At 54.2% G+C, this 27,430-nt stretch overlaps 2 protein-coding genes across 2 annotated transcripts in view; one reads left to right on the top strand and one right to left on the bottom strand.

Moving 5' to 3' along the window:
• Window positions 1-25,298, bottom strand: part of LOC140400171 (ras-related protein Rab-1B-like) — a gene marked incomplete at its 5' end in the record, with an annotated part of 36,728 nt that extends 11,430 nt beyond the window's left edge. The window contains 3 exons of the mRNA XM_072489638.1: window positions 17,616-17,711; window positions 22,695-22,790; window positions 25,179-25,298. Coding sequence (XP_072345739.1) covers window positions 17,616-17,711; window positions 22,695-22,790; window positions 25,179-25,298 — 312 coding nt within the window. The remainder of the gene's footprint in view (window positions 1-17,615; window positions 17,712-22,694; window positions 22,791-25,178) is intronic.
• slc8a4a (solute carrier family 8 member 4a) overlaps window positions 1-27,430 on the top strand; it is a 903,507-nt gene that overhangs the window by 795,985 nt on the left and 80,092 nt on the right.

Genomic DNA, 27,430 nt, shown 5'->3' with positions numbered 1-27,430 from the left:
GATTTGAGGGAGTTGGGGATTGGAGGGATGGGATTTGAGGGAGTTGGGGATTGGAGGAATGGGATTTGAGGGAGAGAGGGGGGATTGGAGGAATGGGATTTGAGGGAGTTGGGGATTGGAGGAATGGGATTTGAGGGAGTTGGGGTTGGAGGAATGGGATTTGAGGGGGAGTCGGGGATTGGAGGAATGGGATTTGAGGCAGAGTTGGGATTGGAGAAATGGGATTTGAGGGAGTTGGGATTTGGAGGAATGGGATTTAAGGGAGGGAGAAGGGATTGGAGGAATGGGATTTGAGGGAGAGTTGGGGATTGGAGGAATGGGATTTGAGGGAGTTGGGGATTGGAGGAATGGGATTTGAGGGAGTTGGGGATTGGAGGGATGGGATTTGAGGGAGAGTTGTGATTGGAGGGATGGGATTTGAGGGAGAGTCGGGGATTGGAGGAATGTGATTTGAGGGAGTCGGGGATTGGAGGAATGGGATTTGAGGGAGAGTTGGGATTGGAGGAATGGGATTAGAGGGAGTTGGGGATTGGAGGAATATGATTTGAGGGAGTTGGAGATTGGAGGAATGGGATTTGAGGGAGTTGGGGATTGGAGGGATGGGATTTGAGGGAGAGTTGGGATTGGAGGGATGGGATTTGAGGGAGAGTCGGGGATTGGAGGAATGGGATTTGAGGGAGTCGGGGATTGGAGGAATGGGATTTGAGGGAGAGTTGGGATTGGAGGAATGGGATTTGAGGGAGTTGGGGATTGGAGAAATGGGATTTGAGGGAGTTGGGGATTGGAGGGATGGGAATTGAGGGAGAGTTGGGATTGGGGGGATGGGATTTGAGGGAGAGTCGGGGATTGGAGGAATGGGATTTGAGGGAGCCGGGCATTGGAAGAATGGGATTTGAGGGAGAGTTGGGATTGGAGGAATGGGATTTGAGGGTGTTGGGGATTGGAGGGATGGGATTTGAGGGAGTCGAGGATTGGAGGAATGGGATTTGAGGGAAAGTTGGGATTGGAGCAATGGGATTTGAGGGAGTTGGGGATTGGAGGAATGGGTTTTGAGGGAGAGTTGGGGATTGGACGGATGGGATTTGAGGGAGTCGGGGATTGGAAGAATGGGATTTGAGGGAAAGTTGGAATTGGAGGAATTGGATTGAAGGGAGTTGGGGATTGGAGGAATGGGATTTGAGGGAGTTGGGGATTGGAGGAATGGGATTTGAGGGAGAGAGAGGGGATTGGAAGAATAGGATTTGAGGGAGAGTTGGGGATTGGAGGAATGAAATTTGAGGGAGTTGGGGATTTGAGGGAGTTGGGGATTGGAGGAATGGGATTTGAGGGAGAGAGGGGGGAATGGAGGAATGGGATTTGAGGGAGTTGGGGAATGAAGGAATGGGATTTGAGGGAGTTGGGGATTGGAGGAATGGGATTTGAGGGGGAGTCGGGGATTGGAGGAATGGGATTTGAGGGAGAGTTGGGGATTGGAGGAATGGGATTTGAGGGAGTTGGGGATTGGAGGAAAGGGATTTGAGGGAGATGGGGATTGGAGGGATGGGATTTGAGGGAGAGTCGGGGATTGGAGGAATGTGATTTGAGGGAGTCGGGGATTGGAGGAATGGGATTTGAGGGGGAGTCTGGGGTTCGAGGAATGGGATTTGAGGGGGAGTCGGGGATTGGAGGAATGGGATTTGAGGCAGAGTTGGGATTGGAGAAATGGGATTTGAGGGAGTTGGGATTTGGAGGAATGGGATTTAAGGGAGGGAGAAGGGATTGGAGGAATGGGATTTGAGGGAGAGTTGGGGATTGGAGGAATGGGATTTGAGGGAGTTGGGGATTGGAGGAATGGGATTTGAGGGAGTTGGGGATTGGAGGGATGGGATTTGAGGGAGAGTTGTGATTGGAGGGATGGGATTTGAGGGAGAGTCGGGGATTGGAGGAATGTGATTTGAGGGAGTCGGGGATTGGAGGAATGGGATTTGAGGGAGAGTTGGGATTGGAGGAATGGGATTAGAGGGAGTTGGGGATTGGAGGAATGTGAATTGAGGGAGTTGGAGATTGGAGGAATGGGATTTGAGGGAGTTGGGGATTGGAGGGATGGGATTTGAGGGAGAGTTGGGATTGGAGGGATGGGATTTGAGGGAGAGTCGGGGATTGGAGGAATGGGATTTGAGGGAGTCGGGGATTGGAGGGATGGGATTTGAGGGGGACTTGGGATTGGAGGAATGGGATTTGAGGGAGTTGGGGATTGGAGGAATGGGATTTGAGGGAGTTGGGGATTGGAGGGATGGGAATTGAGGGAGAGTTGGGATTGGAGGGATGGGATTTGAGGGAGAGTCGGGGATTGGAGGAATGGGATTTGAGGGAGCCGGGCATTGGAAGAATGGGATTTGAGGGAGAGTTGGGATTGGAGGAATGGGATTTGAGGGTGTTGGGGATTGGAGGGATGGGATTTGAGGGAGTCGAGGATTGGAGGAATGGGATTTGAGGGAAAGTTGGGATTGGAGCAATGGGATTTGAGGGAGTTGGGGATTGGAGGAATGGGTTTTGAGGGAGAGTTGGGGATTGGACTGATGGGATTTGAGGGAGTCGGGGATTGGAAGAATGGGATTTGAGGGAAAGTTGGAATTGGAGGAATGAGATTGAAGGGAGTTGGGGATTGGAGGAATGGGATTTGAGGGAGTTGGGGATTGGAGGAATGGGATTTGAGGGAGAGAGAGGGGATTGGAGGAATAGGATTTGAGGGAGAGTTGGGGATTGGAGGAATGAAATTTGAGGGAGTTGGGGATTTGAGGGAGTTGGGGATTGGAGGAATGGGATTTGAGGGAGAGAGGGGGGAATGGAGGAATGGGATTTGAGGGAGTTGGGGAATGAAGGAATGGGATTTGAGGGAGTTGGGGATTGGAGGAATGGGATTTGAGGGGGAGTCGGCGATTGGAGGAATGGGATTTGAGGGAGAGTTGGGGATTGGAGGAATGGGATTTGAGGGAGTTGGGGATTGGAGGAAAGGGATTTGAGGGAGATGGGGATTGGAGGGATGGGATTTGAGGGAGAGTCGGGGATTGGAGGAATGTGATTTGAGGGAGTCGGGGATTGGAGGAATGGGATTTGAGGGAGAGTTGGGATTGGAGGAATGGGATTAGAGGGAGTTGGGGATTGGAGGAATGGGTTTTGAGGGAGAGTTGGGGATTGGACAGATGGGATTTGAGTGAGTTGGGATTGGAAGAATGGGATTTGAGGGAAAGTTGGGATTGGAGGAATGGGATTGGAGGGAGTTGGGGATTGGAGGAATGGGATTTGAGGGAGTTGGGGATTGGAGGAATGGGATTTGAGGGAGAGAGAGGGGATTGGAGGAATGGGATTTGAGGGAGAGTTGGGGATTGGAGGAATGAGATTTGAGGGAGTTGGGGATTGGAGGGATGGGATTTGAGGGAGTTGGGGATTGGAGGAATGGGATTTGAGGGAGAGAGGGGGGATTGGAGGAATGGGATTTGAGAGAGTTGGGGATTGGAGGAATGGGATTTGAGGGAGTTGGGGTTGGAGGAATGGGATTTGAGGCAGAGTTGGGATTGGAGAAATGGGATTTGAGGGAGTTGGGATTTGGAGGAATGGGATTTAAGGGAGGGAGAAGGGATTGGAGGAATGGGATTTGAGGGAGAGTTGGGGATTGGAGGAATGGGATTTGAGGGAGTTGGGGATTGGAGGAATGGGATTTGAGGGAGTTGGGGATTGGAGGGATGGGATTTGAGGGAGAGTTGTGATTGGAGGGATGGGGTTTGAGGGAGAGTCGGGGATTGGAGGAATGTGATTTGAGGGAGTCGGGGATTGGAGGATTGGAATTTGAGGGAGAGTTGGGATTGGAGGAATGGGATTAGAGGGAGTTAGGGATTGGAGGAATGTGATTTGAGGGAGTTGGAGATTGGAGGAATGGGATTTGAGGGAGTTGGGGATTGGAGGGATGGGATTTGAGGGAGAGTTGGGATTGGAGGGATGGGATTTGAGGGAGAGTCGGGGATTGGAGGAATGGGATTTGAGGGAGTCGGGGATTGGAGGAATGGGATTTGAGGGAGAGTTGGGATTGGAGGAATGGGATTTGAGGGAGTTGGGGATTGGAGGAATGGGATTTGAGGGAGTTGGGGATTGGAGGGATGGGAATTGAGGGAGAGTTGGGATTGGAGGGATGGGATTTGAGGGAGAGTCGGGGATTGGAGGAATGGGATTTGAGGGAGCCGGGCATTGGAAGAATGGGATTTGAGGGAGAGTTGGGATTGGAGGAATGGGATTTGAGGGTGTTGGGGATTGGAGGGATGGGATTTGAGGGAGTCGAGGATTGGAGGAATGGGATTTGAGGGAAATTTGGGATTGGAGCAATGGGATTTGAGGGAGTTGGGGATTGGAGGAATGGGTTTTGAGGGAGAGTTGGGGATTGGACGGATGGGATTTGAGGGAGTCGGGGATTGGAAGAATGGGATTTGAGGGAAAGTTGGAATTGGAGGAATGGGATTGAAGGGAGTTGGGGATTGGAGGAATGGGATTTGAGGGAGTTGGGGATTGGAGGAATGGGATTTGAGGGAGAGAGAGGGGATTGGAGGAATAGGATTTGAGGGAGAGTTGGGGATTGGAGGAATGAAATTTGAGGGAGTTGGGGATTGGAGGAATGGGATTTGAGGGAGAGAGGGGGGAATGGAGGAATGGGATTTGAGGGAGTTGGGGAATGAAGGAATGGGATTGGAGGGAGTTGGGGATTGGAGGAATGGGATTTGAGGGAGTTGGGGATTGGAGGAATGGGATTTGAGGGAGAGAGAGGGGATTGGAGGAATGGGATTTGAGGGAGAGTTGGGGATTGGAGGAATGAGATTTGAGGGAGTTGGGGATTGGAGGGATGGGATTTGAGGGAGTTGGGGATTGGAGGAATGGGATTTGAGGGAGAGAGGGGGGATTGGAGGAATGGGATTTGAGAGAGTTGGGGATTGGAGGAATGGGATTTGAGGGAGTTGGGGTTGGAGGAATGGGATTTGAGGCAGAGTTGGGATTGGAGAAATGGGATTTGAGGGAGTTGGGATTTGGAGGAATGGGATTTAAGGGAGGGAGAAGGGATTGGAGGAATGGGATTTGAGGGAGAGTTGGGGATTGGAGGAATGGGATTTGAGGGAGTTGGGGATTGGAGGAATGGGATTTGAGGGAGTTGGGGATTGGAGGGATGGGATTTGAGGGAGAGTTGTGATTGGAGGGATGGGGTTTGAGGGAGAGTCGGGGATTGGAGGAATGTGATTTGAGGGAGTCGGGGATTGGAGGATTGGAATTTGAGGGAGAGTTGGGATTGGAGGAATGGGATTAGAGGGAGTTAGGGATTGGAGGAATGTGATTTGAGGGAGTTGGAGATTGGAGGAATGGGATTTGAGGGAGTTGGGGATTGGAGGGATGGGATTTGAGGGAGAGTTGGGATTGGAGGGATGGGATTTGAGGGAGAGTCGGGGATTGGAGGAATGGGATTTGAGGGAGTCGGGGATTGGAGGAATGGGATTTGAGGGAGAGTTGGGATTGGAGGAATGGGATTTGAGGGAGTTGGGGATTGGAGGAATGGGATTTGAGGGAGTTGGGGATTGGAGGGATGGGAATTGAGGGAGAGTTGGGATTGGAGGGATGGGATTTGAGGGAGAGTCGGGGATTGGAGGAATGGGATTTGAGGGAGCCGGGCATTGGAAGAATGGGATTTGAGGGAGAGTTGGGATTGGAGGAATGGGATTTGAGGGTGTTGGGGATTGGAGGGATGGGATTTGAGGGAGTCGAGGATTGGAGGAATGGGATTTGAGGGAAATTTGGGATTGGAGCAATGGGATTTGAGGGAGTTGGGGATTGGAGGAATGGGTTTTGAGGGAGAGTTGGGGATTGGACGGATGGGATTTGAGGGAGTCGGGGATTGGAAGAATGGGATTTGAGGGAAAGTTGGAATTGGAGGAATGGGATTGAAGGGAGTTGGGGATTGGAGGAATGGGATTTGAGGGAGTTGGGGATTGGAGGAATGGGATTTGAGGGAGAGAGAGGGGATTGGAGGAATAGGATTTGAGGGAGAGTTGGGGATTGGAGGAATGAAATTTGAGGGAGTTGGGGATTGGAGGAATGGGATTTGAGGGAGAGAGGGGGGAATGGAGGAATGGGATTTGAGGGAGTTGGGGAATGAAGGAATGGGATTTGAGGGAGTTGGGGATTGGAGGAATGGGATTTGAGGGGGAGTCGGGGATTGGAGGAATGGGATTTGAGGGAGAGTTGGGGATTGGAGGAATGGGATTTGAGGGAGTTGGGGATTGGAGGAAAGGGATTTGAGGGAGATGGGGATTGGAGGGATGGGATTTGAGGGAGAGTCGGGGATTGGAGGAATGTGATTTGAGGGAGTCGGGGATTGGAGGAATGGGATTTGAGGGAGAGTTGGGATTGGAGGAATGGGATTAGAGGGAGTTGGGGATTGGAGGAATGGGTTTTGAGGGAGAGTTGGGGATTGGACAGATGGGATTTGAGTGAGTTGGGATTGGAAGAATGGGATTAGAGGGAAAGTTGGGATTGGAGGAATGGGATTGGAGGGAGTTGGGGATTGGAGGAATGGGATTTGAGGGAGTTGGGGATTGGAGGAATGGGATTTGAGGGAGAGAGAGGGGATTGGAGGAATGGGATTTGAGGGAGAGTTGGGGATTGGAGGAATGAGATTTGAGGGAGTTGGGGATTGGAGGGATGGGATTTGAGGGAGTTGGGGATTGGAGGAATGGGATTTGAGGGAGAGAGGGGGGATTGGAGGAATGGGATTTGAGGGAGTTGGGGATTGGAGGAATGGGATTTGAGGGAGTTGGGGTTGGAGGAATGGGATTTGAGGGGGAGTCGGGGATTGGAGGAATGGGATTTGAGGCAGAGTTGGGATTGGAGAAATGGGATTTGAGGGAGTTGGGATTTGGAGGAATGGGATTTAAGGGAGGGAGAAGGGATTGGAGGAATGGGATTTGAGGGAGAGTTGGGGATTGGAGGAATGGGATTTGAGGGAGTTGGGGATTGGAGGAATGGGATTTGAGGGAGTTGGGGATTGGAGGGATGGGATTTGAGGGAGAGTTGTGATTGGAGGGATGGGATTTGAGGGAGAGTCGGGGATTGGAGGAATGTGATTTGAGGGAGTCGGGGATTGGAGGAATGGGATTTGAGGGAGAGTTGGGATTGGAGGAATGGGATTAGAGGGAGTTGGGGATTGGAGGAATGTGATTTGAGGGAGTTGGAGATTGGAGGAATGGGATTTGAGGGAGTTGGGGATTGGAGGGATGGGATTTGAGGGAGAGTTGGGATTGGAGGGATGGGATTTGAGGGAGAGTCGGGGATTGGAGGAATGGGATTTGAGGGAGTCGGGGATTGGAGGAATGGGATTTGAGGGAGAGTTGGGATTGGAGGAATGGGATTTGAGGGAGTTGGGGATTGGAGAAATGGGATTTGAGGGAGTTGGGGATTGGAGGGATGGGAATTGAGGGAGAGTTGGGATTGGAGGGATGGGATTTGAGGGAGAGTCGGGGATTGGAGGAATGGGATTTGAGGGAGCCGGGCATTGGAAGAATGGGATTTGAGGGAGAGTTGGGATTGGAGGAATGGGATTTGAGGGTGTTGGGGATTGGAGGGATGGGATTTGAGGGAGTCGAGGATTGGAGGAATGGGATTTGAGGGAAAGTTGGGATTGGAGCAATGGGATTTGAGGGAGTTGGGGATTGGAGGAATGGGTTTTGAGGGAGAGTTGGGGATTGGACGGATGGGATTTGAGGGAGTCGGGGATTGGAAGAATGGGATTTGAGGGAAAGTTGGAATTGGAGGAATTGGATTGAAGGGAGTTGGGGATTGGAGGAATGGGATTTGAGGGAGTTGGGGATTGGAGGAATGGGATTTGAGGGAGAGAGAGGGGATTGGAAGAATAGGATTTGAGGGAGAGTTGGGGATTGGAGGAATGAAATTTGAGGGAGTTGGGGATTTGAGGGAGTTGGGGATTGGAGGAATGGGATTTGAGGGAGAGAGGGGGGAATGGAGGAATGGGATTTGAGGGAGTTGGGGAATGAAGGAATGGGATTTGAGGGAGTTGGGGATTGGAGGAATGGGATTTGAGGGGGAGTCGGGGATTGGAGGAATGGGATTTGAGGGAGAGTTGGGGATTGGAGGAATGGGATTTGAGGGAGTTGGGGATTGGAGGAAAGGGATTTGAGGGAGATGGGGATTGGAGGGATGGGATTTGAGGGAGAGTCGGGGATTGGAGGAATGTGATTTGAGGGAGTCGGGGATTGGAGGAATGGGATTTGAGGGAGAGTTGGGGATTGGAGGAATGGGATTAGAGGGAGTTGGGGATTGGAAGAATGGGATTTGAGGGAGTTGGGGATTGGAGGAATGGGATTTGAGGAAGAGAGAGGGGATTGGAAGAATGGGATTTGAGCGAGTTGGGGATTGGAGGGATGGGATTTGAGGGAGTTGGGGATTGGAGGGATGGGATTTGAGGGAGTCGAGGATTTGAGGAATAGGATTTGAGGGAAAGTTGGGATTGGAGGAATGGGATTTGAGGGAGTCGGGATTGGAGGAATGGGATTTGAGGGAGTTGGGGATTGGAGGAATGGGATTTGAGGGAGTTGGGGATTGGAGGAATGGGATTTGAGGGAGAGTTGGGGATTGGAGGAATGGGATTTGAGGGAGAGTTGGGGATTGGAGGGATGGGATTTGAGGGAGAGACAGGGGATTGGAGGAATGGGATTTGATGGGAGAGAGATAGGATTGGAGGAATGGGATTTGAGGGAGAGTTGGGATTGGAGGAATGGGATTAGAGGTAGTTGGGGATTGGAAGAATGGGATTTGAGGGAGTTGGGGATTGGAGGAATGGGATTTGAGGAAGAGAGAGGGGATTGGAGGAATGGGTTTGAGGGAGTTGGGGATTGGAGGGATGGGAATTGAGGGAATCGAGGATTTGAGGAATAGGATTTGAGGGAAAGTTGGGATTGGAGGAATGGGATTTGAGGGAGTCGGGATTGGAGGAATGGGATTTGAGGGAGTTGGGGATTGGAGGAATGGGATTTGAGGGAGAGTTGGGGATTGGAGGAATGGGATTTGAGGGAGAGTTGGGGATTGGAGGGATGGGATTTGAGGGAGAGACAGGGGATTGGAGGAATGGGATTTGATGGGAGAGAGATAGGATTGGAGGAATGGGATTTGAGGGAGAGTTGGGGATTGGAGGAATGGGATTTGATGGGAGAGAGAGGGGATTAGATGAATGGGATTTGATGGGAGTGAGAGGGGATTGGAGGGATGGGATTTGAGGGAGTTGGGGATTGGAGGCATGGGATTTCAGGGAGTTGGGGATTGGAGGGATGGGATTTGAGGGAGTTGGAATTGGAGTGATGGGATTTGAGGGAGAGTTGGGGATTGGAGGGATGGGATTTGAGGGAGAGTTGGGGATTGGAGGAATGGGGTTTGAGGGAGAGTTGGGGTTTGGAGGGATGGGATTTGAGGGAGTTGGGGATTGGAGGCATGTGATTTGTGGGAGTTGGGGATTGGAGGGATGGGATTTGAGGGAGTTGGGATTGGAGTGATGGGATATGATGGAAATGGGGATTGGAGGAATGGGTTTTGAGGGAGAGTTGGGGATTGGACGGATGGGATTTGAGGGAGTCGGGGATTGGAAGAATGGGATTTGAGGGAAAGTTGGGATTGGAGGGAGTTGGGGATTGGAGGAATGGGATTTGAGGGAGTTGGGGATTGGAGGAATGGGATTTGAGGGAGAGAGAGGGGATTGGAGGGATGGGATTGGAGGGAGTTGGGGATTGGAGGAATGGGATTTGAGGGAGAGAGGGGGGATTGGAGGAATGGGATTTGAGGGAGTTGGGGATTGGAGGAATGGGATTTGAGGGAGTTGGGGACTGGAGGAATGGGATTTGAGGGAGAGTTGGGATTGGGGGATGGGATTTGAGGGCGAGTTGGGGATTGGAGGAATGGGATTTGAGGAAGAGAGAGTGGATTGGAGGAATGGGATTTGAGGGAGTTGGGGATTGGAGGGATGGGATTTGAGGGAGTTGGGGATTGGAGGGTTGGGATTTGAGGGAGTCGAGGATTGGAGGAATGGGATTTGACGGAAAGTTGGGATTGGAGGAATGGGATTTGAGGGAGTTGGGATTGGAGGAATGGGATTTGAGGGAGAGTTGGGGATTGGAGGAATGGGATTTGAGGGAGAGTTGGGGATTGGATTTGAGGGAGAGAGAGGGGATTGGAGGAATGGGATTTGATGGGAGAGAGATAGGATTGGAGGAATGGGATTTGAGGGAGAGTTGGGGATTGGAGGGATGGGATTTGAGGGAGTTGGGGATTGGAGGAATGGGATTTGATGGGAAAGAGAGGGGATTAGACGAATGGGATTTGATGGGAGCGAGAGGGGATTGGAGGAATTGATTTGAGGGAGTTGGGGATTGGAGGCATGGGATTTGAGGGAGTTGGGGATTGGAGGCATGGGATTTGAGGGAGTTGGGGATTGGAGGGAGTTGGGGATTGGAGGGAGTTGGGGATTGGAGGGAGTTGGGGATTGGAGGGAGTTGGGGATTGGGGGAATGGGATTTGAGGGAGTTGGGGATAGGAGGAATGGGGTTTGAGTGGGAGTTGGGGATTGGAGGGATGGGATTTGAGAGAGTTGGGGATTGGAGGGATGGGATCTGAGGGAGAGTTGGGGATTGGAGGGATGGGATTTGAGGGAGAGTTGGGGATTGGAGGAATGGGATTTGAGGGAGTTCGGGATTGGAGGAATGGGTTTTGAGGGAGAGTTGGGGACTGGAGGGATGGGATTTGAGGGACTTGGGGATTGGAGGGATGGGTTTGGAGGGAGTTGGGTATTGGAGTGATGGGATTTGACGGAGAGTTGGGGATTGGAGGAATGGGATTTGAGTGAGTTGGGGATTGGAGGAATGGGATTTAAGGGAGGGAGAGGGGATTGGAGGAAAGGGATTTGAGGGAGAGTTGGGGATTGGAGGAATGGGATTTGAGGGTGTTGGGGATTGGAGGAATGGGATTTGAGGGAGAGTTGGGATTGGAGGAATGGGATTAAAGGGAGTTCGGGATTGGAGGAATGGGATTTGAGGGTGTTGGGGATTGGAGGAATGGGATTTGAGGGAGAGTTGGGATTGGAGGAATGGGATTAAAGGGAGTTGGGGATTGGAGGAATGGGATTTGAGGGAGTTGGTGATTGGAGGAATGGGATTTGAGGAAGAGAGAGGGGATTGGAGGAATGGGATTTGAAGGAGAGTTGGGGATTGGAGGAATGGGATTTGAGGGAGTTCGGGATTGGAGGGATGGGAGGGATGGGATTTGAGGGAGTCGAGGATTGGAGGAATGGGATTTGAGGGAAAGTTGGGATTGGAGCAATGGGATTTGAGGGAGTTGGGGATTGGAGGAATGGGTTTTGAGGGAGAGTTGGGGATTGGACGGATGGGATTTGAGGGAGTCGGGGATTGGAAGAATGGGATTTGAGGGAAAGTTGGGATTGGAGGAATGGGATTGGAGGGAGTTGGGGATTGGAGGAATGGGATTTGAGGGAGTTGGGGATTGGAGGAATGGGATTTGAGGGAGAGGGGATTGGAGGAATGGGATTTGAGGGAGAGTTGGGGATTGGAGGAAGTTGGGGATTGGAGGGATGGGATTTGAGGGAGTTGGGGATTGGAGGAATGGGATTTGAGGGAGAGAGGGGGGATTGGAGGAATGGGATTTGAGGGAGTTGGGGATTGGAGGAATGGGATTTGAGGGAGTTGGGGTTGGAGGAATGGGATCTGAGGGGGAGTCGGGGATTGGAGGAATGGGATTTGAGGCAGAGTTGGGATTGGAGAAATGGGATTTGAGGGAGTTGCGATTTGGAGGAATGGGATTTAAGGGAGGGAGAGGGGATTGGAGGAATGGGATTTGAGGGAGAGTTGGGATTGGAGGGATGGGATTTGAGGGAGAGTCGGGGATTGGAGGAATGTGATTTGAGGGAGTTGGGGATTGGAGGAATGGGATTTGAGGGAGTTGGGGATTGGAGGAATGGGATTTGAGGGAGTTGGGGATTGGAGGGATGGGAATTGAGGGAGAGTCGGGATTGGAGGGATGGGATTTGAGGGAGAGTCGGGGATTGGAGGAATGTGATTTGAGGGAGTCGGGCATTGGAGGAATGGGATTTGAGGGAGAGTTGGGATTGGAGGAATGGGATTTGAGGGAGTTGGGGATTGGAGAAATGGGTTTTGAGGGAGAGTTGGGGATTGGACGGATGGGATTTGAGGGAGTCGGGGATTGGAAGAATGGGATTTGAGGGAAAGTTGGAATTGGAGGAATGGAATTGGAGGGAGTTGGGGATTGGAGGAATGGGATTTGAGGGAGTTGGGGATTGGAGGAATGGGATTTGAGGGAGAGAGAGGGGATTGGAGGAATAGGATTTGAGGGAGAGTTGGGGATTGGAGGAATGAGATTTGAGGGAGTTGGGGATTTGAGGGAGTTGGGGATTGGAGGAATGGGATTTGAGGGAGTTGGGGATTGGAGGAATGGGATTTGAGGAAGAGAGAGGGGATTGGAGGAATGGGATTTGAGGGAGAGTTGGGGACTGGAGGGATGGAATTTGAGGGAGTTGGGGATTGGAGGGATGGGATTTGAGGGAGTCGAGGATTGGAGGAATGGGATTTGAGGGAAAGTTGGGATTGGAGCAATGGGATTTGAGGGAGTTGGGGATTGGAGGAATGGGTTTTGAGGGAGAGTTGGAGATTGGACAGATGGGATTTGAGGGAGTCGGGGATTGGAAGAATGGGATTTGAGGGAAAGTTGGGATTGGAGGAATGGGATTGGAGGGAGTTGGGGATTGGAGGAATGGGATTTCAGGGAGTTGGGGATTGGAGGAATGGGATTTGAAGGAGAGAGAGGGGATTGGAGGAATGGGATTTGAGGGAGAGTTGGGGATTGGAGGAATGAGATTTGAGGGAGTTCGGGATTGGAGGGATGGGATTTGAGGGAGTTGGGGATTGGAGGAATGGGATTTGAGGGAGAGAGGGGGGATTGGAGGAATGGGATTTGAGGGAGTTGGGGATTGGAGGAATGGGATTTGAGGGGCAGTCGGGGATTGGAGGAATGGGATTTGAGGCAGAGTTGGGATTGGAGAAATGGGATTTGAGGGAGTTGGGATTTGGAGGAATGGGATTTAAGGGAGGGAGAAGGGATTGGAGGAATGGGATTTGAGGGAGAGTTGGGGATTGGAGGAATGGGATTTGAGGGAGTTGGGGATTGGAGGAATGGGATTAGAGGGAGAGTTGTGATTGGAGGGATGGGATTTGAGGGAGAGTCGGGGATTGGAGGAATGTGATTTGAGGGAGTCGGGGATTGGAGGAATGGGATTTGAGGGAGAGTTGGGATTGGAGGAATGGGATTAGAGGGAGTTGGGGATTGGAGGAATGTGATTTGAGGGAGTTGGAGATTGGAGGAATGGGATTTGAGGGAGTTGGGGATTGGAGGGATGGGATTTGAGGGAGAGTTGGGATTGGATGGATGGGATTTGAGGGAGAGTCGGGGATTGGAGGAATGTGATTTGAGGGAGTCGGGGATTGGAGGAATGGGATTTGAGGGAGAGTTGGGATTGGAGGAATGAGATTTGAGGGAGTTGGGGATTGGAGGAATGGGATTTGAGGGAGTTGGGGATTGGAGGGATGGGAATTGAGGGAGAGTTGGGATTGGAGGGATGGGCTTTGAGGGAGAGTCGGGGATTGGAGGAATGGGATTTGAGGGAGCCGGGCATTGGAAGAATGGGATTTGAGGGAGTCGAGGATTGGAGGAATGGGACTTGAGGGAAAGTTGGGATTGGAGCAATGGGATTTGAGGGAGTTGGGGATTGGAGGAATGGGTTTTGAGGGAGAGTTGGGGATTGGACGGATGGGATTTGAGGGAGTCGGGGATTGGAAGAATGGGATTTGAGGGAAAGTTGGAATTGGAGGAATGGGATTGGAGGGAGTTGGGGATTGGAGGAATGGGATTTGAGGGAGTTGGGGATTGGAGGAATGGGATTTGAGGGAGAGGGGATTGGAGGAATAGGATTTGAGGGAGAGTTGGGGATTGGAGGAATGAGATTTGAGGGAGTTGGGGATTTGAGGGAGTTGGGGATTGGAGGAATGGGATTTGAGGGAGAGAGGGGGGAATGGAGGAATGGGATTTGAGGGAGTTGGGGAATGGAGGAATGGGATTTGAGGGAGTCGGGGATTGGAGGAATGGGATTTGAGGGGGAGTCGGGGATTGGAGGAATGGGATTTGAGGGAGAGTTGGGGATTGGAGGAATGGGATTTGAGGGAGTTGGGGATTGGAGGAAAGGGATTTGAGGGAGATGGGGATTGGAGGGATGGGATTTGAGGGAGAGTCGGGGATTGGAGGAATGTGATTTGAGGGAGTCGGGGATTGGAGGAATGGGATTTGAGGGAGAGTTGGGATTGGAGGAATGGGATTAGAGGGAGTTGGGGATTGGAAGAATGGGATTTGAGGGAGTTGGGGATTGGAGGAATGGGTTTGAGGAAGAGAGAGGGGATTGGAGGAATGGGATTTGAGGGAGTTGGGGATTGGAGGGATGGGATTTGAGTGAGTTGGGGATTGGAGGGATGGGATTTGAGGGAGTCGAGGATTTGAGGAATAGGATTTGAGGGAAAGTTGGGATTGGAGGAATGGGGTTTGAGGGAGTCGGGATTGGAGGAATGGGATTTGAGGGAGTTGGGGATTGGAGGAATGGGATTTGAGGGAGTTGGGGATTGGAGGGATGGGATTTGAGGGAGAGACAGGGGATTGGAGGAATGGGATTTGATGGGAGAGAGATAGGATTGGAGGAATGGGATTTGAGGGAGAGTTGGGGATTGGAGGAATGGGATTTGAGGGAGAGTTGGAATTGGAGGAATGGGATTAGAGGGAGTTGGGGATTGGAAGAATGGGATTTGAGGGAGTTGGGGATTGGAGGAATGGGATTTGAGGAAGAGAGAGGGGATTGGAGGAATGGGTTTGAGAGAGTTGGGGATTGGAGGGATGGGATTTGAGGGAGTTGGGGATTGGAGGGATGGGATTTGAGGGAGTCGAGGATTTGAGGAATAGGATTTGAGGGAAAGTTGGGATTGGAGGAATGGGATTTGAGGGAGTCGGGATTGGAGGAATGGGATTTGAGGGAGTTGGGGTTCGGAGGAATGGGATTTGAGGGAGTTGGGGATTGGAGGAATGGGATTTGAGGGAGAGTTGGGGATTGGAGGAATGGGATTTGAGGGAGAGTTGGGGATTGGAGGAATGGGATTTGAGGGAGAGTTGGGGATTGGAGGGATGGGATTTGAGGGAGAGACAGGGGATTGGAGGAATGGGATTTGATGGGAGAGAGATAGGATTGGAGGAATGGGATTTGAGGGAGAGTTGGGGATTGGAGGAATGGGATTTGATGGGAGAGAGAGGGGATTAGATGAATGGGATTTGATGGGAGTGAGAGGGGATTGGAGGGATGGGATTTGAGGGAGTTGGGGATTGGAGGCATGGGATTTCAGGGAGTTGGGGATTGGAGGGATGGGATTTGAGGGAGTTGGAATTGGAGTGATGGGATTTGAGGGAGAGTTGGGGATTGGAGGGATGGGATTTGAGGGAGAGTTGGGGATTGGAGGAATGGGGTTTGAGGGAGAGTTGGGGATTGGAGGGATGGGATTTGAGGGACTTGGGTATTGGAGGCATGGGATTTGAGGGAGTTGGGGATTGGAGGGATGGGATTTGAGGGAGTTGGGATTGGAGTGATGGGATTTGAGGGAGAGTTGGGGATTGGAGGGATGGGATTTGAGGGAGAGTTGGGGATTGGAGGAATGGGGTTTGAGGGAGAGTTGGGGATTGGAGGGATGGGATTTGAGGGACTTGGGGATTGGAGGCATGGGATTTGAGGGAGTTGGGATTGGAGTGATGGGATTTGAGGGAGAGTTGGGGATTGGAGGGATGGGATTTGAGGGAGAGTTGGGGATTGGAGGAATGGGGTTTGAGGGAGAGTTGGGGATTGGAGGGATGGGATTTGAGGGACTTGGGAATTGGAGGCATGGGATTTGAGGGAGTTGGGGATTGGAGGGATGGGATTTGAGGGAGTTGGGATTGAAGTGATGGGATTTGAGGGAGAGTTGGGGATTGGAGGGATGGGATTTGAGGGAGAGTTGGGGATTGGAGGGATGGGATTTGAGGGAGAGTTGGGGATTGGAAGGATGGGATTTGAGGGAGTTGGGGTTTGGAGGGAGTTGGGGATTGGGGGAATGGGATTTGAGGGAGTTGGGGATTGGAGGAATGGGGTTTGAGGGAGAGTTGGGGATTGGAGGGATGGGATTTGAGGGAGTTGGGGATTGGAGGGATGGGATCTGAGGGAGAGTTGGGGATTGGAGGGATGGGATTTGAGGGAGAGTTGGGGATTGGAGGAATGGGATTTGATGGGAGAGAGATAGGATTGGAGGAATGGGATTTGAGGGAGAGTTGGGGATTGGAGGAATGGGATTTGATGGGAGAGAGAGGGGATTAGATGAATGGGATTTGATGGGAGTGAGAGGGGATTGGAGGGATGGGATTTGAGGGAGTTGGGGATTGGAGGCATGGGATTTCAGGGAGTTGGGGATTGGAGGGATGGGATTTGAGGGAGTTGGAATTGGAGTGATGGGATTTGAGGGAGAGTTGGGGATTGGAGGAATGGGGTTTGAGGGAGAGTTGGGGATTTGAGGGATGGGATTTGAGGGACTTGGGGATTGGAGGCATGGGATTTGAGGGAGTTGGGGATTGGAGGGATGGGATTTGAGGGAGTTGGGATTGGAGTGATGGGATTTGAGGGAGAGTTGGGGATTGGAGGGATGGGATTTGAGGGAGAGTTGGGGATTGGAGGGATGGGATTTGAGGGAGAGTTGGGGATTGGAAGGATGGGATTTGAGGGAGTTGGGGATTGGAGGGAGTTGGGGATTGGGGGAATGGGATTTGAGGGAGTTGGGGATTGGAGGAATGGAGTTTGAGGGAGAGTTGGGGATTGGAGGGATGGGATTTGAGGGAGTTGGGGATTGGAGGGATGGGATCTGAGGGAGAGTTGGGGATTGGAGGGATGGGATTTGAGGGAGAGTTGGGGATTGGAGGAATGGGATTTGAGTGAGTTGGGGATTGGAGGAATTGGTTTTGAGGAAGAGTTGGGGATTGGAGGGATGGGATTTGAGGGAGTTGGGGATTGGAGGGATGGGTTTGGAGGGAGTTTGAGATTGGAGTGATGGGATTTGAGGGAGAGTTGGGGATTGGAGGAATGGGATTTGAGGGAGTTGGGGATTGGAGGAATGGGTTTTGAGGGAGAGTTGGGGATTGGAAGGATGGGATTTGAGGGGGTTGGGGATTGGAGGTAGTTGGGAATTGGAGGAATGGGATTTGAGGGAGTTGGGGATTGGAAGGATAGGATTTGAGGGGGTTGGGGATTGGAAGGATGGGATTTGAGGGAGTTGGGGATTTGAGGGAGTTGGGGATTGGAGGAATGGGATTTGAGGGAGTTGGGGATTGGAGGAATGGGTTTTGAGGGCGAGTTGGGGATTGGAGGGATGGGAATTCGATGGAGATTAAAGCCTCTCCGTTTCTCTTACCTGATCTGTGACATCATACACAACGATAATACCATGTGCGCCCCTGTAGTAACTCGACGTAATGGTTCGAAACCGTTCCTGTCCCGCCGTGTCCCACTGACAAAAAGAACGAATCAGTCAGAGGGATAGAAAGCAGATCTGTATACCACCCTGCCTGGCACTGTGCTCAACAGCAACATATAACAATCGACTCGGGGCAGCACGGTGGCGCAGTGGGTTAGCACTGCTGCCTCACGGCGCCGAGGTCCCAGGTTCGATCCCGGCTCTGGGTCACTGTCCGTGTGGAGTTTGCACATTCTCCCCGTGTCTGCGTGGGTTTCACCCCCACAACCCAAAGATGTGCAGGGTAGGTGGATTGGTCACGCTCAATTGCCCCTTAATTGGAAAAAAAACAATTGGGTACTCTAAATTTAAAAAAAAACAATGGACTAAATACCTCCGAGGTTGTGAGGGGAATGGGGCAATGGAGCCCGGGTTAGCCTCACTAAACCATACAGTTAGACAGCATCAAGCACGGTTACTAGGCCCCGTATCCCAGTGCCTGTCAATCACACAGATAGCCCCACCTCCTCCCAGTGCCTGTCAATCACAGGTAGCCCCGCCTCCTCCCAGGGCATCAATCAGACAACCCGCCTCCTCCCAGTGCCTGTCAATCACAGGTAGCCCCGCCTCCTCCCAGGGCATCAATCAGACATCCCCGCCTCCTCCCAGAGCCTCCCCAATCAAACACATCCCCGCCTCCTCCCGGTGCCTGTCAATCACAGATAGCCCCGCCTCCTCCCAGTGCATCAATCAGACAGCCCGCCTCCTCCCAGTTCCTGTCAATCACAGATAGCCCCACCTCCTCCCAGTGCCTGCCAATCACACGGACAGCCCACCTCCGCCCAGTGAATGTCAATCAGATAGCCACACATTCTCCGTGCCTGTTACTCACAGCCTCACCTCCTCCCGGTGCCTGTCAATCACACAGATAGCCCCGCCTCCTCCCAGTGCATCAATCAGACAGCCCCGACTCCTCCCAGTGCCTGTCAATCAGATAGCCCCACCTCCTCTGTTGCCCCACCTCTTCCCAGTGCCTGTCAGTCACAGATAGCCCCGCCTCCTCCCAGTGCCTGTCAATCACAGATAGCCACACCTCCTCTGTGGCCCCACCTCTTCCCAGTGCCTGTCAGTCACAGATAGCCCCGCCTCCTCCCAGAGCCTGTCAATCACAGATAGCCACACCTCCTGTGGCCCCACCTCTTCCCAGTGCCTGTCAATCACACAGATAGCCACACCTCCTCCCAGTGCATCAATCAGATAGCCTCACCTCCTCCCAGTGCCTGTCAATCCGACTGAAAGCCCCGCCTCCTCCCAGTGCCTGTCAATCAGATAGCACCACCTCCCCCCAGTGCCTGCCAATCACAGATAGCCCCACCTCCTCCCAGTGCCTGCCAATCTCAGATAGCCCCACCTCCTCCCAGTGCCTGTCAATCACAGATAGGCCCACCTCCTCCCAGTGTCTGCCAATCTCAGTTAGCCCCACCTCCTCCCAGTGCCTGTCAATCAGATAGCACCACCTCCTCCCAGTGTCTGCCAATCTCAGTTAGCCCCACTGTCAATCAGATAGCCCCACCTCCTCCCAGTGCCTGTCAATCAGATAGCACCACCTCCACCCAGTGCCTGCCAATCACAGATAGCCCCACCTCCTCCCAGTGCCTGCCAATCTCAGATAGCCCCACCTCCTCCCAGTGCCTGTCAATCACAGATAGGCCCACCTCCTCCCAGTGTCTGCCAATCTCAGTTAGCCCCACTGTCAATCAGATAGCCCCACCTCCTCCCAGTGCCTGTCAATCACAGATAGCCCACCTCCTCCCAGTGCCTGTCAATCATAGACAGCCCTACCTCCTCCCAGTGCCTGTCAATCTCAGATAGCCCCACCTCCTCCCAGTGCCTGTCAATCTCAGATAGCCCCACCTCCTCCCAGTGCCTGTCAATCACAGATAGCCCACCTCCTCCCAGTGCCTGTCAATCATAGACAGCCCTACCTCCTCCCAGTGCCTGTCAATCATAGACAGCCCCACCTCCTCCCAGTGCCTGTCAATCAGACAGCCCCGCCTCCTCCCAGTGCCCGACAATCAGACCGAAAGCCCCGCCTCCTCCCTGTGCCTGTCAATCAGATAGCCCCACCTCCTCCCAGTGCCTGCCAATCACAGATAGCCCCACCTCCTCCCAGTGCCTGTCAATCACAGATAGCCCCACTGTCAATCAGATAGCCCCACCTCCTCCCCGTGCATGTCAATCACAGATAACCCACCTCCTCCCAGTGCCTGTCAATCACAGGCAGCCCCACCTCCTCCCAGTGCCTGTCAATCACAGACAGCCCCAACACCTCCCAGTGCCTGTCAATCACAGACAGCCCCAACACCTCCCAGTGCCTGTCAATCACAGACAGGCCCACCTCTTCCCAGTCCCTGTCAATCACAGACAGCCCCGCTTCCGCCGCATGCATCTCAATCACAGATAGCCCCACCCCCTCCCAGTGCCTGTCAATCAGATAGCCCCACCTCCTCCCAGTGCCTGTCAATCACTCAGATAGCCCCGCCTCCTCCCAGGCATCACTCAATAGCCCCACCTCCTCCCAGTGTCTGTCAATCACTCAGGTAGCCCCACCTGCTCCCAGTGTCTGTCAATCAATCAGATAGCCCCACCTCCTCCCAGCCTCATTCAGACAGCCCCGCCTCCTCCCAAGTGTAACTCAGATAGCCCCGCCTCCTCCCAAGTGTAACTCAGATAGCCCCGCCTCCTCCCAGGTGTCACTCAGACAGCCCCGCCTCCTCCCAGGTGTAACTCAGACAGCCCCGCCTCCTCCCAGGTGTCACTCAGACAGCCCCGCCTCCTCCCAGGTGTCACTCAGATAGCACCACCTCCTCCCAGGTGTAACTCAGATAGCCCCGCCTCCTCCCAGGTGTCACTCAGACAGCCCCACCTCCTCCCAGGCATCACTCAAGAGAGCCCTGCCTCCTCCAGGTGTCACTCAGACAGCCCCGCCTCCTCCCAGGTGTCACTCAGACAGCCCTGCCTCCTCCCAGGAGTCACTCAGATAGCCCTGCCTCCTCCCAGCCATCACTCAGACAGCCCCGCCTCCTCCCAGGTGTCACTCAGACAGCCCCGCCTCCTCCCAGGCATCACTCAAGAGAGCCCTGCCTCCTCCAGGTGTCACTCAGACAGCCCCGCCTCCTCCCAGGTGTCACTCAGACAGCCCTGCCTCCTCCCAGGAGTCACTCAGATAGCCCTGCCTCCTCCCAGCCATCACTCAGACAGCCCCGCCTCCTCCCAGGTGTCACTCAGACAGCCCCGCCTCCTCCCAGGTGTCACTCAGACAGCCCCGCCTCCTCCCAGGTGTCACTCAGACAGCCCTGCCTCCTCCCAGGCATCACTCAGATAGCCCTGCCTCCTCCCAGCCATCACTCAGACAGCCCCGCCTCCTCCCAGGTGTCACTCAGATAGCCCCGCCTCCTCCCAGGCATCACTCAAGAGAGCCCTGCCTCCTCCAGGTGTCACTCAGATAGTCCTGCCTCCTCCCAGGCATCACTCAGACAGCCCTGCCTCCTCCCAGGCATCACTCATATAGCCCCGCCTCCAAACAGGCATCACTCATATAGGCCCGCCTCCTCCCAGGTGTCACTCAGACAGCCCCGCCTCCTCCAGGTTGTCACTCAGATAGCCCCACCTCCTCCCAGCCATCACTCAGACAGCCCGGCCTCCTCCCAGTTGTCACTCAGATAGCCCCGCCTCCTCCCAGGCATCACTCAGATAGCCCTGCCTCCTCCCAGGCATCACTCAGACAGCCCCGTCTCCTCCCAAGCATCACTCAGACAGCCCCGCCTCCTCCCAGGCATCACTCAGATAGCCCCGCCTCCTCCCAGGTGTCACTCAGATAGCCCCGCCTCCTCCCAGGCATCACTCAGATAGCCCTGCCTCCTCCCAGGCATCACTCAGATAGCCCCGCCTCCTCCCAGGTGTCACTCAGATAGCCCCGCCTCCTCCCAGGTGTCACTCATATAGCCCCGCCTCCTCCCAGGCATCACTCAGATAGCCCTGCCTCCTCCCAGGCATCACTCAGATAGCCCTGCCTCCTCCCAGGCGTCACTCAGATAGCCCCGCCTCCTCCCAGCCGTCACTCAAATAGCCCCGCCTCCTCCCAGGTGTCACTCAGACAGCCCCGCCTCCTCCCAGGTGTCACTCAGATAGCCCCGCCTCCTCCCAGGTGTCACTCAGACAGCCCCGCCTCCTCCCAGGTGTCACTCAGACAGCCCCACCTCCTCCCAGATGTCACCGTCTCCTCCCAGGCATCACTCAGACAGCCCTGCCTCCTCCCAGGCATCACTCAGATAGCCCCACCTCCTCCGGGGCGTCACTCAGACAGCCCCGCCTCCTCCCAGGTGTCACTCAGACAGCCCCGCCTCATCCCAGGTGTCACTCAGATAGCCCTGCCTCCTCCCAGGCATCACTCAGATAGCCCCGCCTCCTCCCAGGCATCACTCAGATAGCCCCGCCTCCTCCCAGGCATCACTCAGATAGCCCTGCCTCCTCCCAGGCATCACTCAGATAGCCCTGCCTCCTCCCAGGCATCACTCAGATAGCCCCGCCTCCTCCCAGGCATCACTCAGATAGCCCCGCCTCCTCCCAGGCATCACTCAGATAGCCCTGCCTCCTCCCAGCCATCACTCAGATAGCCCCACCTCCTCCCAGGCATCACTCATATAGCCCCGCCTCCTCCCAGGCATCACTCATATAGCCCCGCCTCCTCCCAGGCATCACTCATATAGCCCCGCCTCCTCCCAGCCATCACTCAGATAGCCCCACCTCCTCCCAGATGTCACTCAGACAGCCCTGCCTCCTCCCAGCCATCACTCAGATAGCCCTGCCTCCTCCCAGGTGTCACTCAGATAGCCCCGCCTTCTCTCAGTGAGGTGCTCAATGCCATTTGGGACTGTCTGTAGATCAGGTGCTTCATGGACGATCCTTCAAGAGCAGCCCGTCCGATCCCAACACGGTGACAAAGGCTGAAGCTGCCTAGACAGCTGCCATACTCACAATCTGTAGTTTGATGGTTTTGCCATCCAGTTCGATAGTTCTGATCTTGAAGTCCACCCCAATGGTGCTGATGTAGCTTTCTGTGTAGGTGTCATCCTGGAATGGGGAAGAATATTGAGGGAAATAACTACACACATTGCCGCCCAGCACACTGGCACACATGCTCGCACAGAATTACACACACATGCTTGCAGACTCACACACTTGCGTGCGCGCACTCTCACATGCACATCCTTGCACGTGCATGCACTCAGTCACGCCCGCGTGCACTCGCAGGTGCAAGCGCACACACTCATACTCGCACTGGGACACACACATGCACGCACACTCGCTGCACACATACACGTACATAGAATCACTTGCACTCGTCCTTGCGCACTCACTTGGTTGAGGCTGGTTTAGCACACAGGGCTAAATAGCTGCCTTTTAAAGCAGACCAAGGCAGGCCAGCAGCACGGTTCAATTCCTGTACCAGCCTCCCCGAACAGGCGCCGGAATGTGGCGACTAGGGGCTTTTCACAGTCACTTCATTTGAAGCCTACTTGTGACAATAAGCGATTTACGTTTCATTTTTCATTTTTACTTGTACACTCTGCACTCGCACGAGCTTTACTCTGTATCTAACCCCGTGCTGTACCTGTCCTGGGAGTGTTTGATGGGGACAGTGTGGAGGGAGCTTTACTCTGTATCTAACCCCGTGCTGTACCTGTCCTGGGAGTGTTTGATGGGGACAGTGTAGAGGGAGCTTTACTCTGTGTCTAACCCCGTGCTGTACCTGTCCTGGGAGTGTTTGATGGGGACAGTGTAGAGGGAGCTTTACTCTGTATCTAACTCCGTGCTGTACCTGTCCTGGGAGTGTTTGATGGGGACAGTGTAGAGGGAGCTTTACTCTGTATCTAACCCCGTGCTGTACCTGTCCTGGGAGTGTTTGATGGGGACAGTGTAGAGGGAGCTTTACTCTGTCTCTAACCCCGTGCTGTACCTGTCCTGGGAGTGTTTGATGGGGACAGTGTACAGGGAGGTTTACTCTGTATCTAACCCCGTGCTGTACCTGTCCTGGGAGTGTTTGATGGGGGCAGTGTAGAGGGAGCTTTACTCTGTATCTAACCCCGTGCTGTACCTGTCCTGGGAGTGTTTGATGGGGACAGTATAGAGGGAGCTTTACTCTGTATCTAACCCCGTGCTGTACCTGTCCTGGGAGTGATTGATGGGGACAGTGTAGACGGAGCTTTACTCTGTATCTATCCCCGTGCTGTATCTGTCCTGGGAGTGTTTGATGGGGACAGTGTAGAGGGAGCTTTACTCTGTATCTAACCCCGTGCTGTACCTGTCCTGGGAGTGTCTGATGGGGACAGTGTAGAGGGAGCTTTACTCTGTATCTAACCCCGTGCTGTACCTGTCCTGGGAGTGTTTGATGGGGACAGTGTAGAGGGAGCTTTACTCTGTATCTAACCCCGTGCTGTACCTGTCCTGGGAGTGATTGATGGGGACAGTGTAGACGGAGCTTTACTCTGTATCTATCCCCGTGCTGTATCTGTCCTGGGAGTGTTTGATGGGGACAGTGTAGAGGGAGCTTTACTCTGTATCTATCCCTGTGCTGTACCTGTCCTGGGAGTGTTTGATGGGGACAGTGTAGAGGGAGCTTTACTCTGTGTCTAACCCCGTGGTGTACCTGTCCTGGGAGTGTTTGATGGGGACAGTGTAGAGGGAGCTTTACTCTGTATCTAACCCCGTGCTGTACCTGTCCTGGGAGTGATTGATGGGGACAGTGCAGAGGGAGCTTTACTCTGTATCTAACCCCGTGCTGTACCTGTCCTGGGAGTGTTTGATGGGGACAGTGTAGAGGGAGCTTTACTCTGTATCTAACCCCGTGTTGTACCTGTCCTGGGAGTGTTTGATGGGGACAGTGTAGAGGGAGCTTTACTCTGTATCTAACCCCGTGCTGTACCTGTCCTGGGAGTGATTGATGGGGACAGTGCAGAGGGAGCTTTACTCTGTATCTAACCCCGTGCTGTACCTGTCCTGGGAGTGTTTGATGGGGACAGTGTAGAGGGAGCTTTACTCTGTATCTAACCCCGTGCTGTACCTGTCCTGGGAGTGTCTGATGGGGACAGTGTAGAGGGAGCTTTACTCTGTATCTAACCCCGTGCTGTACCTGTCCTGGGAGTGTTTGATGGGGACAGTGTAGAGGGAGCTTTACTCTGTATCTAACCCCGTGCTGTACCTGTCCTGGGAGTGATTGATGGGGACAGTGTAGACGGAGCTTTACTCTGTATCTATCCCCGTGCTGTATCTGTCCTGGGAGTGTTTGATGGGGACAGTGTAGAGGGAGCTTTACTCTGTATCTATCCCTGTGCTGTACCTGTCCTGGGAGTGTTTGATGGGGACAGTGTAGAGGGAGCTTTACTCTGTATCTAACCCCGTGCTTTACCTGTCCTGGGACAATGACACTATCCATGACCAGGATTAGGAATCTGTACTTACCGCGAATCGGAGAAGGAGACAGGATTTGCCAACCCCGGAATCTCCAATCAATAGCAGCTTGAACAAGTAGTCACTGTAATCGAACACAAGAGCTGTTAAACGGTAAGAAAATGTTCGGAAATTTCAGATTAGCTGCACTACCCCCGCCCACCTACAGCAGGTTCCTTGTGATGGGTGCTTTGTCAGACGGTATTCTGAGGGACAGGATCTACAAGCATTTAGACAGGCAAGGACTGAACAGGGAAAGTCAGCATGGCTTTGTAAGGGGAAAGTCATGTCTCACCAATTTGATTAGAGTTTTTTGTAGGGGTAACCAAGAAGGTAGATGAGGGCAGTGCGGTCGCCGTTGTCTACATGGACTTTAGCAAGGCCTTTGACAAGGTACCGCATGGTAGGTTGTTGCAAAAGGTTAAATCTCACAGAATAGAGGGTTTGGTAGCCAATTGGATACGACATTGGCTTGGCGACCGACGCCAAAGGGTGGTCGTGGACGGTTTAATTTACAAAAATGTGAGGTGATGCATTTTGGTGGATCGGATCGGGGCGGGTGGATCGGATGGGGGCGGGTGGATCGGATGGGGGCGGGTGGATCGGATGGGGGCGGGTGGATCGGATGGGGGCGGGTGGATCGGATGGGGGCGGGTGGATCGGATGGGGGCGGGTGGATCGGATGGGGGCGGGTGGATCGGATGGGGGCGGGTGGATCGGATGGGGGCGGGTGGATCGGATGGGGGCGGGTGGATCGGATGGGGGCGGGTGGATCGGATGGGGGCGGGTGGATCGGATGGGGGCCGGTGGATCGGATGGGGGCCGGTGGATCGGATGGGGGCCGGTGGATCGGATGGGGGCGGGTGGATCGGATGGGGGCGGGTGGATCGGATCGGGGCAGGTGGATCGGATCGGGTGGATCGGATCGGATCGGGGCGGGTGGATCGGATCGGATCGGGGCGGGTGGATCGGATCGGATGGATCGGATCGGATCGGGGCGGGTGGATCGGATCGGATCGGGGCGGGTGGATCGGATCGGATCGGGGCGGGTGGATCGGATCGGATGGGGGCAGGTGGATCGGATCGGATGGGGGCAGGTGGATCGGATCGGATGGGGGCAGGTGGATCGGATCGGATGGGGGCAGGTGGATCGGATGGGGGCAGGTGGATCGGATCGGGGCAGGTGGATCGGATGGGGGCAGGTGGATCGGATCGGGGCAGGTGGATCGGATCGGGGCAGGTGGATCGGATCGGGGCAGGTGGATCGGATCGGATCGGATCGGGGCAGGTGGATCGGATCGGATCGGGGCAGGTGGATCGGATCGGATCGGGGCAGGTGGATCGGATCGGATCGGGGCAGGTGGATCGGATCGGGGCAGGTGGATCGGATCGGATCGGGGCAGGTGGATCGGATCGGATCGGGGCAGGTGGATCGGATCGGGGCAGGTGGATCGGATCGGGGCAGGTGGATCGGATCGGATCGGGGCAGGTGGATCGGATCGGATCGGGGCAGGTGGATCGGATCGGATCGGGGCAGGTGGATCGGATCGGGGCAGGTGGATCGGATCGGGGCAGGTGGATCGGATCGGGGCAGGTGGATCGGATCGGGGCAGGTGGATCGGATCGGGGCAGGTGGATCGGATCGGGGCAGGTGGATCGGATCGGGGCAGGTGGATCGGATCGGGGCAGGTGGATCGGATCGGGGCAGGTGGATCGGATCGGGGCAGGTGGATCGGATCGGGGCAGGTGGATCGGATCGGATCGGGGCAGGTGGATCGGATCGGGGCAGGTGGATCGGATCGGGGCAGGTGGATCGGATCGGATCGGGGCAGGTGGATCGGATCGGATCGGGGCAGGTGGATCGGATCGGATCGGGGCAGGTGGATCGGATCGGATGGGGGCAGGTGGATCGGATGGGGCAGGTGGATCGGATGGGGGCAGGTGGATCGGATGGGGGCAGGTGGATCGGATGGGGGCAGGTGGATCGGATCGGAGCAGGTGGATCGGATCGGATCGGGGCAGGTGGATCGGATCGGGGCAGGTGGATCGGATCGGGGCAGGTGGATCGGATCGGGGCAGGTGGATCGGATCGGGGCAGAATCTACTCAGTTAATGTTAGTGAGTTGGGGGAGAGTTACAGAACAAAGAGATCTCGAGGTACATGTTCACAGCTCCTTGAAGGTCGCAGGTGGACAGGGCGGGGAAGAAGGCATTCAACAGTGCTAGGTTTTATTGGTCAGAATATTGAATACAGTCACTCCCTC

The sequence above is a fragment of the Scyliorhinus torazame genome, chromosome 24 (genome assembly GCF_047496885.1).
Source record: "Scyliorhinus torazame isolate Kashiwa2021f chromosome 24, sScyTor2.1, whole genome shotgun sequence".
NCBI lineage: Eukaryota > Metazoa > Chordata > Chondrichthyes > Carcharhiniformes > Scyliorhinidae > Scyliorhinus > Scyliorhinus torazame.
This window is presented reverse-complemented; position numbering and strand designations above follow the sequence as displayed.